Here is a 14,524-nt window from a genome sequence, read left to right on the forward strand (position 1 = left end):
TGGGTAGGCTTAGCTGAGATGGTAGCCAATGTTGCAAATAGGACCAATTGCCTTGTTTGCTCTCTTGGGCCAGATGATTCAGAGGGAGGTATGCCCTTATTACCGATACCATTAGATGCCATTGGTATGGTAAGCGAAATGCCACACCAAACAGAAATACAGAATTTCCCCGGATGGAACTCAACTAAACCATTACGAGTTATACCTGTACAAGGGGAATTCTGTGTACATAAATCATCAGATGCAGCTGATTCTCCCATGATAGGCTCTTCTCATTGTCACTATACTTGGGATTATATTAAGAATAGTCATACCTGGGCACACGGTACTACCTATCGAACTCGGAATACCTTGCCCTGTGCACCTCCTTTTATTCACGCATGGAAAGTGGTGTGGAACATAACTGTGACAGAAAAAGGCAATCTAACATACTGCACTGTGAACTCTCTACCTCTTTTGGTATTTCGCCTTCTGTACTCCACGTACCAAAAACCTCAGACCCGATGGTTGTGGTGGATATGTGGAGAATGGGCATACAAAAAGCTCCCTTCCAAATGGAGTGGGACTTGTTTCTTGGGTTGGGTATTACCACCAATGTGGATTATGCCCACTAGTTCGGCCAGGCGAACACGAAGGAATGCTGATATTTCTCATATAGCAGGAGGAAGTACCCAAAGTTGGAGCGGTACTGATGATTGGCCGCCAGAGCGCATTATAGCCTATTATGATCCTGCCTCCTGGAATCCTGGTGAGCTCATACAAGGGGCACGGGATCCTATTTATAATCTAAACAGAATAATTCGATTGCAAGCAGTAGTGGAACTTGTAACCAATGCAACGGCCCAGAGTTTGAGACTTATTGCACAACAGTTGGATGAAAGTAGAGCCGCCATTTTGCAGCTGAAAATGGGAATGGATTATGTACTTGCCAGGCAGGGAGGCCTATGTGGAGTCTTGAACTTGACAGGGAATGCCTGTTGCTTTAACATTTCAGATAATGGTGAGGCAATCCGTGTGTTGGCCACAAAGATGGAGAATATAGCACATGTCCCAGTACAAACATGGGAAGGATGGGATATGGGATGGCTCACCAATTGGTTACCTAATGTCACAGGACTCAAAGGGATACTATTGTCTTGCTTGTTTTTCTTGACAGTAGTGGTAATGGTTTTGTGTATGATGCCATGTATCATTTCATGTTTTAGAAGTACAATTAGCAAGATGGTTTCAAATGAAACTCTACCTCATATCATGGCCCTATACAGAGCTTTACCTCAGGAATATGATGAAGGTCAAGCTATCAAGGACACTTGGGATGAAGGTCCTTGAGCTTGAAAGGGGGGAATGAGGCATCTAATCATAAGCCTGCATTTTTTATCAAAGCTTATATATTGCAATCAAGGCTTGTATTTAAAAATGAGCTTAAAAAAAGGATTTTCAAATGTTTCATGCCAGGCAGAAAGAACCTTGGCAAGAGGTTTTTCTCCTAAGACAAGGGGGCCCCATTGATTTATAGTAGAAAAACAATTCTCAAAGTCATAAAAAAGGGAGAATTACATATGCTGCCCCAAGGCTGAAAAAACACAATTAAAGGCAAGGGTAAATAGTAAAATAATACCAATGTGCCTCTCAGTAAAATGAGCCAGATCTTCTTTCCAAGGTTGAAAGGCCAAGAGCAGTGAAAAAGGCAACTGGCTTGGCTAGAAGAAAAGAGAGCATTTTTGGGAAATTTTCTAAAGCTGTTGGGAAGAGCTAATGGGAGAAGCATCTAGCTGGCTGGGAAAGGAGGGGGAAAGGGGGGAGGTGTAAACTGAAGAGGCTTCTTTTTAAAAGCTGTTTTTTACTGAGTTCCTTTTTACTTTACAAAGGCTTTATTCTTTTAAAAGGCTACCTATGATAAGTGAATGAAATATATTAGCTTAAATATATTGGCTTAAATGTAATTATGCAAAGGATTTAAGGAATGCTAGATTCTTATTTCATATGGTTGTAAGAGTTGTATTTATCCTGAAATTAAGTCAGCCACCAGCCTAGCCCCCCTGCTAGACAGAAGACGCCATCCAAGCACTCTTGATATATATGGTTGTCAGGCATTTGTTTAGAAACTTTCAAATGAAGGAAATCTTTCAATATTGATGTGAAACTCAAGATCCTTGACATCTGTTGAACATAAAAATGTAAGATTAAACATTTGTTTTAGAAGGCAATAGGGCAAGGAGGGCAAGAGGTGAGCTGGTAATTAAGATTCCATGTAAGATATATTATTACTTATTTGTCACATATATAGCTCTTTGTCTCCCTTATAAGGGCAAGGAAGTGGGTGTATCTTTTGTGGGTGTATCTTTTGTGATTGGTTCTACCAAACAGCCAATAGGAATTTCAACCAGGCTGATTGGACAGAGGCAGCCACAGGAGGAGCAAAGGGGGCTGGATTAAGGGAATATAAGTGCTGGCCAGGATGGCAAGAGGCCAGGCCAGAGCTTGGTAACCATATACCACTGAGCCTCTCATTTATTTGTCTGACAAATAAATTATTATTTTAATTTCTCTATTGCTGCGTTGAATATTTCATTCCAGCTAAGCGTTAACCACAAGCAGGGTGCTACAATATATATATATATATATATATATATATGCAGGTTTTGGTGTCCTCGGGTGTCTTCCCGTGTAAAAGTTGGGGTGTCTAGGCGACGTTTCGACGAGGTCTCACTCGTCATCTTCAGGAAAATCTACGAAAGCATATATATATACGAAAGCAAATATGCAGGTTTTGGTGTCCTCGGGTGTCTTCCCGTGTAAAAGTTGGGGTGTCTAGGCGACGTTTCGACGAGGTCTCACTCGTCATCTTCAGGCTAGTGCTTTCGGCTCCAGCCTGAGGACACCAAAACCTGCATTCCTGTACCCGTGAAAATCTACGAAAGAAAGCAAATATATATATATATATATATATACACACATACATACACACACACACACGTGTGTGTGTGTGTGTGTGTGTGTGTGTGTATACACATATATCCATCACATCCTCCACGTGTCCCTAATTTCCAATGACTGTCCAGAATTTGCAGAAGCCAGAAAATCCCGGAATATCCCACTTTTTCTTAAGACGTCCCTATCTGAATTGAATAGATGTCAGAGGGTATGGGTCATGATTTCCCAGGTTTATTCCAATCCTTGGGAAGAATTTGTGTACCAACATCTAGTTCCTTATCTTTTAAAGGGGTTTTATAGATATGAAAGTTTCCATAATCTACAGTACAACTGAGAACTAGAATCCTTTCCCCTCTGTACCCTTTATGCTTAATCAATATTCAGATTGTGTTAAGCGTATCAGAGCTTGTGTTTTCGCATGTTCTTTTATAATAAAACGATGAATTTAATTAAAATAAATCCAGTATGTGTTAAGGTTTGACAAAATTAATTTTAGTTGGTTAACAGAGAACAGTTGATTATTGGTATAGAAATCTCATAAATTGGATTATTCCTGTTGGGGGTTCAAATGGTTGCTTACTGGTGTCTTTGGGACTGTGCCACCTACGCCTCCTAAATTTTCAGCAATCAATAATTTGAACAGTTAATAGACAAACCAAGGAAAAAAGAGGGGGAATCAACGCGTGCTATAAAGCTATTTAATCTGTAAAGTGAACACATCTGCAGTCATACAACTGCTTCAGGGATCTGCAAAACATACTATACAAGCTTCCGCAACCTGACTCCTGCAAGATGTTACCCAATGCTACCTTCCTGACCCTCCTGACCCTTGGCCATAGAGGCTGCTTTGAACTAGAAAAGGTGGATTCAAATGTTTGCTTAATGTTTGCCTTTTGATCTATCAAGAAAGCCCTAATTCCAGTGGAATTCAACTAAAGATTTGTCTTTGAGACTTGGAAGTGACATGCTCCCCAAAGTATGGGACACAAACTTGGAGGAAGGGGTGGTGGTCTCCAAGCCAAGAGCTGCTCCCTCAGCTACTGGGGAGCCAGGCCAGAGTTGACCGCGTACGAGGGTCAGAAGCAGACTAGTAAAATGCACTATAAATGACTATTGCCATTCTCTCTTGGCTAAGGTGGTCTCTGGCATAATGTTGGAGGACCATAATCATGTAGAGGTTGCCATGGAGCCACATTGGGACCTCCATGGCAACCCTTGGACTGTCTCACATGGTCTTTAGTCTAACATATCGAGCACATCACATCAGGCAGCACACAGCCTTGAGTTCAAGACTGGATTACTGCAATGAACTCTATGTAGGTCTTCCTTTGTGTCTGATTCAGAAAGCACAGTCGGTTCAGAAGTGACTGTCAGGAGTAAGACCTTGTCAGCTTATAATAATTCTATCCTCGGATCTACGGCTAATTTAGACTGGTGAATTATAAATGTGTTATAAAAATATGACACCGGGGGGCTCTGTACAGCAGTAAATGCAAAATTGAATTGAGAGCTATATAACTTGTTTTTCTTAGCTTTTTAGATCAGTGTAGATCCACCCTTTAGTGGTTGCTGGTTTCTTATTGGACCAAATGCAAAGTGTTTCAAAAAAAATAAACAAATCCTGAGATCTCGGCACCAGTTGACTTGTAGAATTGCCTCACTCTGTATATGTCCACTCAGCTGATTCTGTTTGCAGAACTGGAACTGTTACTGTTGCCACATAATACTCCTTCTGTACTGATAATAATTTAATTTGACAGCCCATACATTTTGCCGCTCCCTGCCTATTGAAATCTTTACTGGAGTCTCTTTTTTTGTCCCTGGGGAAACCATTTTTATTCAGGGTTCAGATATGTGGACGTTGGCAGGCATGTGTTTTTATCTATCTTTAGCGTCATTGTTTATTTTACAATATTTTGAATATTTAAAATAACTTTTCAACATGGTCTTTTATTGAAAATTTATTATTTTTGTTGCTTTTTATAAACCACTGGGAGGGTTTGTTTACACTAAAATGTTATATAAATTTGCCCTGATCTAGCATCAGTAAAGATCAGCCAATCCTTGAACCATGTATTGAGTAAACTTTCTCCTTCTCCTTCTCCTTCTCCTCCTCCTCCTCCTCCTCCTCCTCCTTCTAAACTTTCTTCTTCTTCTTCATCATCATCATCTTCTATGCAGCTGCTCTCATAAAGGTTTCAGAGGAGATATTTATTCCCCTTACATTTATCAGAACCACAGTGATTTATTCTTATTCTCTGCAGAGTCCAAGAGATAGTTCCACACCCCTTCACATATTGCCTTGGGGAACAATAATGTCAACATCACAATTAAGGGCAGCAGGAGGTTGTTTATTCAACTATGCTTGAAAAGTCTGATGTATAAAATACCTTGGGGCCAAGATATAGAGCATTTGAAGGAGAAAGTATAAAACCTAATCAGAATATAGGAAGCTGCCCTGTAGCTCAGGACCATCTAGTGACTGGCAGCATCTCTCCAGGTAGAGGACATCCTCAGCCCTACCTGTTATCAGGCAGCAGAGACTGAACCTGACACCTTCTGGGTGCGAAAAAGATGCTCCATCACTGAGCTATGGCCCTTCCCTTCAATCCTAATTTGGGCAGAGCTGAACACCCCTTGTATTTGTCAAGTCGCTAAAGCCTCTGTCTTGCAAATATTTGGGGTTTCTTCTAATTAGCGGCTTGTGTTTGGGGGGAAAAGTCACAAGGAAAGAGTAGCAGGCAGACCCAAAATGATGATGATGATTATACCGCTGCTTGTTTTGTTGCCTCTAGCAACGCATGGGATGCAGCAGAGGGCAAAATGTCCACTGAATCTGATCAGAGATAGAAATCTGACTGTTAATTATCACCGGCAAGGAGATCACCTTATTAGTGGAATTATATCTTCAAGATTAGTTGGAAATCAACTTCCCTTTAGCTTTTCCAGCACCCCAGTAAGCGATTTTGAGAAGTAAGTAATGGTGTATTGCCATACAGTGGTACCTCGGGTTAAGTACTTAATTCGTTCCAGCGGTCCGTACTTAACCTGAAACTGTTCTTAACCTGAAGCACCACTTTAGCTAATGGGGCCTCCCGCTGCCACTGCGCCACCAGAGCACGATTTCTGTTCTCATCCTGAAGCAAAGTTCTTAACCTGAAGCAATATTTCTGGGGTAGCAGAGTCTGTATCCTGAAGCGTATGTAATCTGAAGCGTATGTAACCCAAGGTACCACTGTATTCCTTCTTCCTAAACTACTCTCCACTTCTCTTGCTGTACTGATAAATCACTATATTTGTTGTTTGAAGGTTAAGGGAGCATCTCATTCACTGGAATAAAATACAACTGGAAAACCTGAGTAGGCGAATTGCTGGCATCTGTCTGTCTATTTTTCCTGGAGGTGTAAACAATAATGCCTTGGGATGGAGACCTGTTACTTGTTCCATTTGTTTATTAAAGTTTTCTGTACGTCACTTTACTTGGTGAAAAGCAGTGTATCAATGTGATTTACACTATAATTTAAGTATAAAAAAAGTCTTGCTCTCTAAAGTAAACTTGTTTTCTATAAGCTAAAAAAGCTGTGAAGTGTGTTTGAGTCGCAGCTTTTCTGAACAGTGGTACCTCGGGTTAAGTACTTAATTCGTTCCGGAGGTCCGTACTTAACCTGAAACTGTTCTTAACCTGAAGCACCACTTTAGCTAATGGGGCCTCCCGCTGCTGCTGCGCCACCGGAGCACAATTTCTGTTCTCATCCTGAAGCAAAGTTCTTAACTTGAAGCAATATTTCTGGGTTAATGGAGTCTGTAACCTGAAGCGTATGTAGCCTGAAGCGTATGTAACCCGAGGTACCACTGTAGTTGTCTCATTGTCTCTCATAAAACGTTATGGAAAGTCGAATGCTCCGACCACAGCCCTTGGCATGAATAATGGGAATCTTCCTACTCTCAATATACAATAATCTTCTAGATGTTTATCCACAGAATTAATTTCCCAGGTTTGACTCACTACCCTTGCCAGAAGAATGAAGACAGCTGCTCCTTTATAGATTTGTGCAATGATAATTGGAGCAAACCGTCTTCAGTAGAAACTGAACAATTCTTTTCCCCAGGCACAACATAACCTATGCAACTTCAAACTGCAGATGCCTGCTATCCTTAGGCAGCTGAAATGTGTCCTGTGCGCTAAGATTGGCTCTGGGGACATTTTCTGAGGTGCTCAGCAGAGCTCAACATCCGTTGATTTGGCTGGTGTGAGTGGTTGCTCTTCCCAAATTGCACTACAAACATGCAAACCATGATTGGGGGACCAGTTTCTGTGAGATATATAAAGTTGGGAAAGATGGAGGGCACAAGGAGAAGGGGATGGCAGAGGACGAGATGGTTGGATAGTGTTTTCGAGGTTACCAGTATGAGTTTGACCAAACTGCTGGAGGCAGTGGAGGACAGAGGTGCCTGGCGTTCTCTGGTCCATGGGGTCACGAAGAGTCGGACACGAAAGGAGGGGGAAAGGGGGGAGGTGTAAACTGAAGAGGCTTCTTTTTAAAAGCTGTTTTTTACTGAGTTCCTTTTTACTTTACAAAGGCTTTATTCTTTTAAAAGGCTACCTATGATAAGTGAATGAAATATATTAGCTTAAATATATTGGCTTAAATGTAATTATGCAAAGGATTTAAGGAATGCTAGATTCTTATTTCATATGGTTGTAAGAGTTGTATTTATCCTGAAATTAAGTCAGCCACCAGCCTAGCCCCCCTGCTAGACAGAAGACGCCATCCAAGCACTCTTGATATATATGGTTGTCAGGCATTTGTTTAGAAACTTTCAAATGAAGGAAATCTTTCAATATTGATGTGAAACTCAAGATCCTTGACATCTGTTGAACATAAAAATGTAAGATTAAACATTTGTTTTAGAAGGCAATAGGGCAAGGAGGGCAAGAGGTGAGCTGGTAATTAAGATTCCATGTAAGATATATTATTACTTATTTGTCACATATATAGCTCTTTGTCTCCCTTATAAGGGCAAGGAAGTGGGTGTATCTTTTGTGGGTGTATCTTTTGTGATTGGTTCTACCAAACAGCCAATAGGAATTTCAACCAGGCTGATTGGACAGAGGCAGCCACAGGAGGAGCAAAGGGGGCTGGATTAAGGGAATATAAGTGCTGGCCAGGATGGCAAGAGGCCAGGCCAGAGCTTGGTAACCATATACCACTGAGCCTCTCATTTATTTGTCTGACAAATAAATTATTATTTTAATTTCTCTATTGCTGCGTTGAATATTTCATTCCAGCTAAGCGTTAACCACAAGCAGGGTGCTACAATATATATATATATATATATATATGCAGGTTTTGGTGTCCTCGGGTGTCTTCCCGTGTAAAAGTTGGGGTGTCTAGGCGACGTTTCGACGAGGTCTCACTCGTCATCTTCAGGAAAATCTACGAAAGCATATATATATACGAAAGCAAATATGCAGGTTTTGGTGTCCTCGGGTGTCTTCCCGTGTAAAAGTTGGGGTGTCTAGGCGACGTTTCGACGAGGTCTCACTCGTCATCTTCAGGCTAGTGCTTTCGGCTCCAGCCTGAGGACACCAAAACCTGCATTCCTGTACCCGTGAAAATCTACGAAAGAAAGCAAATATATATATATATATATATATACACACATACATACACACACACACACGTGTGTGTGTGTGTGTGTGTGTGTGTGTGTATACACATATATCCATCACATCCTCCACGTGTCCCTAATTTCCAATGACTGTCCAGAATTTGCAGAAGCCAGAAAATCCCGGAATATCCCACTTTTTCTTAAGACGTCCCTATCTGAATTGAATAGATGTCAGAGGGTATGGGTCATGATTTCCCAGGTTTATTCCAATCCTTGGGAAGAATTTGTGTACCAACATCTAGTTCCTTATCTTTTAAAGGGGTTTTATAGATATGAAAGTTTCCATAATCTACAGTACAACTGAGAACTAGAATCCTTTCCCCTCTGTACCCTTTATGCTTAATCAATATTCAGATTGTGTTAAGCGTATCAGAGCTTGTGTTTTCGCATGTTCTTTTATAATAAAACGATGAATTTAATTAAAATAAATCCAGTATGTGTTAAGGTTTGACAAAATTAATTTTAGTTGGTTAACAGAGAACAGTTGATTATTGGTATAGAAATCTCATAAATTGGATTATTCCTGTTGGGGGTTCAAATGGTTGCTTACTGGTGTCTTTGGGACTGTGCCACCTACGCCTCCTAAATTTTCAGCAATCAATAATTTGAACAGTTAATAGACAAACCAAGGAAAAAAGAGGGGGAATCAACGCGTGCTATAAAGCTATTTAATCTGTAAAGTGAACACATCTGCAGTCATACAACTGCTTCAGGGATCTGCAAAACATACTATACAAGCTTCCGCAACCTGACTCCTGCAAGATGTTACCCAATGCTACCTTCCTGACCCTCCTGACCCTTGGCCATAGAGGCTGCTTTGAACTAGAAAAGGTGGATTCAAATGTTTGCTTAATGTTTGCCTTTTGATCTATCAAGAAAGCCCTAATTCCAGTGGAATTCAACTAAAGATTTGTCTTTGAGACTTGGAAGTGACATGCTCCCCAAAGTATGGGACACAAACTTGGAGGAAGGGGTGGTGGTCTCCAAGCCAAGAGCTGCTCCCTCAGCTACTGGGGAGCCAGGCCAGAGTTGACCGCGTACGAGGGTCAGAAGCAGACTAGTAAAATGCACTATAAATGACTATTGCCATTCTCTCTTGGCTAAGGTGGTCTCTGGCATAATGTTGGAGGACCATAATCATGTAGAGGTTGCCATGGAGCCACATTGGGACCTCCATGGCAACCCTTGGACTGTCTCACATGGTCTTTAGTCTAACATATCGAGCACATCACATCAGGCAGCACACAGCCTTGAGTTCAAGACTGGATTACTGCAATGAACTCTATGTAGGTCTTCCTTTGTGTCTGATTCAGAAAGCACAGTCGGTTCAGAAGTGACTGTCAGGAGTAAGACCTTGTCAGCTTATAATAATTCTATCCTCGGATCTACGGCTAATTTAGACTGGTGAATTATAAATGTGTTATAAAAATATGACACCGGGGGGCTCTGTACAGCAGTAAATGCAAAATTGAATTGAGAGCTATATAACTTGTTTTTCTTAGCTTTTTAGATCAGTGTAGATCCACCCTTTAGTGGTTGCTGGTTTCTTATTGGACCAAATGCAAAGTGTTTCAAAAAAAATAAACAAATCCTGAGATCTCGGCACCAGTTGACTTGTAGAATTGCCTCACTCTGTATATGTCCACTCAGCTGATTCTGTTTGCAGAACTGGAACTGTTACTGTTGCCACATAATACTCCTTCTGTACTGATAATAATTTAATTTGACAGCCCATACATTTTGCCGCTCCCTGCCTATTGAAATCTTTACTGGAGTCTCTTTTTTTGTCCCTGGGGAAACCATTTTTATTCAGGGTTCAGATATGTGGACGTTGGCAGGCATGTGTTTTTATCTATCTTTAGCGTCATTGTTTATTTTACAATATTTTGAATATTTAAAATAACTTTTCAACATGGTCTTTTATTGAAAATTTATTATTTTTGTTGCTTTTTATAAACCACTGGGAGGGTTTGTTTACACTAAAATGTTATATAAATTTGCCCTGATCTAGCATCAGTAAAGATCAGCCAATCCTTGAACCATGTATTGAGTAAACTTTCTCCTTCTCCTTCTCCTTCTCCTCCTCCTCCTCCTCCTCCTCCTCCTTCTAAACTTTCTTCTTCTTCTTCATCATCATCATCTTCTATGCAGCTGCTCTCATAAAGGTTTCAGAGGAGATATTTATTCCCCTTACATTTATCAGAACCACAGTGATTTATTCTTATTCTCTGCAGAGTCCAAGAGATAGTTCCACACCCCTTCACATATTGCCTTGGGGAACAATAATGTCAACATCACAATTAAGGGCAGCAGGAGGTTGTTTATTCAACTATGCTTGAAAAGTCTGATGTATAAAATACCTTGGGGCCAAGATATAGAGCATTTGAAGGAGAAAGTATAAAACCTAATCAGAATATAGGAAGCTGCCCTGTAGCTCAGGACCATCTAGTGACTGGCAGCATCTCTCCAGGTAGAGGACATCCTCAGCCCTACCTGTTATCAGGCAGCAGAGACTGAACCTGACACCTTCTGGGTGCGAAAAAGATGCTCCATCACTGAGCTATGGCCCTTCCCTTCAATCCTAATTTGGGCAGAGCTGAACACCCCTTGTATTTGTCAAGTCGCTAAAGCCTCTGTCTTGCAAATATTTGGGGTTTCTTCTAATTAGCGGCTTGTGTTTGGGGGGAAAAGTCACAAGGAAAGAGTAGCAGGCAGACCCAAAATGATGATGATGATTATACCGCTGCTTGTTTTGTTGCCTCTAGCAACGCATGGGATGCAGCAGAGGGCAAAATGTCCACTGAATCTGATCAGAGATAGAAATCTGACTGTTAATTATCACCGGCAAGGAGATCACCTTATTAGTGGAATTATATCTTCAAGATTAGTTGGAAATCAACTTCCCTTTAGCTTTTCCAGCACCCCAGTAAGCGATTTTGAGAAGTAAGTAATGGTGTATTGCCATACAGTGGTACCTCGGGTTAAGTACTTAATTCGTTCCAGCGGTCCGTACTTAACCTGAAACTGTTCTTAACCTGAAGCACCACTTTAGCTAATGGGGCCTCCCGCTGCCACTGCGCCACCAGAGCACGATTTCTGTTCTCATCCTGAAGCAAAGTTCTTAACCTGAAGCAATATTTCTGGGGTAGCAGAGTCTGTATCCTGAAGCGTATGTAATCTGAAGCGTATGTAACCCAAGGTACCACTGTATTCCTTCTTCCTAAACTACTCTCCACTTCTCTTGCTGTACTGATAAATCACTATATTTGTTGTTTGAAGGTTAAGGGAGCATCTCATTCACTGGAATAAAATACAACTGGAAAACCTGAGTAGGCGAATTGCTGGCATCTGTCTGTCTATTTTTCCTGGAGGTGTAAACAATAATGCCTTGGGATGGAGACCTGTTACTTGTTCCATTTGTTTATTAAAGTTTTCTGTACGTCACTTTACTTGGTGAAAAGCAGTGTATCAATGTGATTTACACTATAATTTAAGTATAAAAAAAGTCTTGCTCTCTAAAGTAAACTTGTTTTCTATAAGCTAAAAAAGCTGTGAAGTGTGTTTGAGTCGCAGCTTTTCTGAACAGTGGTACCTCGGGTTAAGTACTTAATTCGTTCCGGAGGTCCGTACTTAACCTGAAACTGTTCTTAACCTGAAGCACCACTTTAGCTAATGGGGCCTCCCGCTGCTGCTGCGCCACCGGAGCACAATTTCTGTTCTCATCCTGAAGCAAAGTTCTTAACTTGAAGCAATATTTCTGGGTTAATGGAGTCTGTAACCTGAAGCGTATGTAGCCTGAAGCGTATGTAACCCGAGGTACCACTGTAGTTGTCTCATTGTCTCTCATAAAACGTTATGGAAAGTCGAATGCTCCGACCACAGCCCTTGGCATGAATAATGGGAATCTTCCTACTCTCAATATACAATAATCTTCTAGATGTTTATCCACAGAATTAATTTCCCAGGTTTGACTCACTACCCTTGCCAGAAGAATGAAGACAGCTGCTCCTTTATAGATTTGTGCAATGATAATTGGAGCAAACCGTCTTCAGTAGAAACTGAACAATTCTTTTCCCCAGGCACAACATAACCTATGCAACTTCAAACTGCAGATGCCTGCTATCCTTAGGCAGCTGAAATGTGTCCTGTGCGCTAAGATTGGCTCTGGGGACATTTTCTGAGGTGCTCAGCAGAGCTCAACATCCGTTGATTTGGCTGGTGTGAGTGGTTGCTCTTCCCAAATTGCACTACAAACATGCAAACCATGATTGGGGGACCAGTTTCTGTGAGATATATAAAGTTGGGAAAGATGGAGGGCACAAGGAGAAGGGGATGGCAGAGGACGAGATGGTTGGATAGTGTTTTCGAGGTTACCAGTATGAGTTTGACCAAACTGCTGGAGGCAGTGGAGGACAGAGGTGCCTGGCGTTCTCTGGTCCATGGGGTCACGAAGAGTCGGACACGACTAAACGACTAAACAACAACAAGAGTGATATTTTGATACAGGGGCAGCTAATAGCCACAGAACTGGTCAGAGGGCCAAGGACCTTACCAGAACATGGGCCTCCATCCTCCTCCTTTGCAAGGGTATTGCAGATACTATTACTGGTACACCTCAGCCCCACGTTGTCCTACTTACTGGCCTCCTTTCACGTTTGCCTTGATTTATACAAACAAGTACGCAACTCATTTTCACAGAATGGTGGGTGACTATGTGATACACCTTTTTGCAGCTGGATGGATGTGAGGAACTGCCACGTTCTTTCCTTCTCACTTACTGTTCAGGAGATCAATCATAACCCCAGGCTCTTACCCAACATCACCCTGGGCTACAGCATCTATGATACCTATTTTGATGGAAGAATAACTACTGATGCCTTGACAGACCTGCTTGCTGGTGGGAAAATCAACATTCCAAACTACAGCTGCGGAAGACGGGGAAACCTTCTAGCTATTATTGAAGGGGGTGAAACCGACATCTCCATGCACATTGCAAGCATGTCGGGCATCTACAAGATACCACAGGTAAGAACTGGGCTCAAGTCAAACATACCCAGCAACATTTGCCATTTCATAAGAAAAGCAAGGTATGCTTAGCTTAGTGCAATTTATTTTATTGCTCCCTGCCGCCCAACCAGTTGCAGCCTCTGTAGCACACTGCTACATAAATTTTGCCCTGCTGGAAATTGGCGCTTTCAAGTGCTGTTATTGAGCTTGACACGGGAAAGGTTTCCTCCACTGTTCCATGAGGCTGCTACCTCTTCTTACAGCTCCAGGAACTGTTAAATAAAATTGTTTAATGTACAGTGGTACCTTGGTTTATGAACAGTCCTGTTTGCGAACTATTTAGTTTACGAACTCCACAAAACTGGAAGCAGTGTTCCGGTTTGCAAACTTTACCTTGGTTTACGAACAGAAGCCGAATGGTGAAACAGCACCTGCAGTGGGAGGCCTCAATAGGGAAAGCACGTCTTGGTTTAATAATGGATTCGGTTTAAGAACAGATTTTCAGAACGTTAAGTTCGTAAACCTAGGTACCACTGTACATTGAAATGGGAACTAAACTTATAGTGTGCCTGTATTGTATACCACGAGGCATGGTTGGAAATTTCCACTGAAGCTGAAGAAGAGCTTGCTAGGTTAATCATTAATGGGGTTGTATCATGGAACTGTATGTGTATGTCTACTGGTTCAATCACATGAAAAAGATAGTATTAGAGGTCCATGCCTATGTTAATCTGGGAGATATCCATGTTTGGGTGTGTGCCCTTTGTTTGAAGCTACTGAAGAGAATGGATGTGTGAATCTGTCTCCAGCAAACAACCTCTGGCTAATGGAAACTGAAATGGCATGACACCAGTAATGAGTCCCATGGCGCCACAACTGCCACCCAGCAACTAAGTGAATGGAATTTCTC

General features: G+C 41.6%; 2 protein-coding genes across 17 annotated transcripts in view; one reads left to right on the top strand and one right to left on the bottom strand.

Annotated features, from left to right (window-relative positions):
- Positions 1–14,524, bottom strand: part of LOC310837304 (uncharacterized protein) — a gene marked incomplete at its 5' end in the record, with an annotated part of 135,709 nt that overhangs the window by 52,295 nt on the left and 68,890 nt on the right. The window lies entirely within an intron of this gene.
- The window catches only part of LOC310837296 (vomeronasal type-2 receptor 26-like), a 34,898-nt gene that overhangs the window by 15,530 nt on the left and 4,844 nt on the right, over positions 1–14,524 (top strand). For 4 of the 12 annotated variants that reach the window (XM_083723621.1, XM_083723628.1, XM_083723627.1 and 1 more), the window contains exons 1-2: positions 13,094–13,194; positions 13,341–13,632. The exons of 1 other annotated variant lie outside the window; for it this stretch is intronic. In XM_083723621.1, the coding sequence (XP_083579747.1) occupies positions 13,166–13,194; positions 13,341–13,632 (321 nt within the window). In that variant the 5' untranslated portion in view covers positions 13,094–13,165. Of the gene's footprint in view, positions 1–9,837; positions 10,012–11,414; positions 11,551–12,745; positions 12,813–13,093; positions 13,195–13,340; positions 13,633–14,524 lie in introns of those variants that run through there. 7 more of the 12 variants (XM_083723632.1, XM_083723624.1, XM_083723630.1 and 4 more) reach the window with 6 other exon arrangements.

Source organism: Podarcis gaigeae, assembly GCF_964106915.1.
Source record: "Podarcis gaigeae genome assembly, chromosome: 2".
Lineage (NCBI taxonomy): Eukaryota > Metazoa > Chordata > Lepidosauria > Squamata > Lacertidae > Podarcis > Podarcis gaigeae.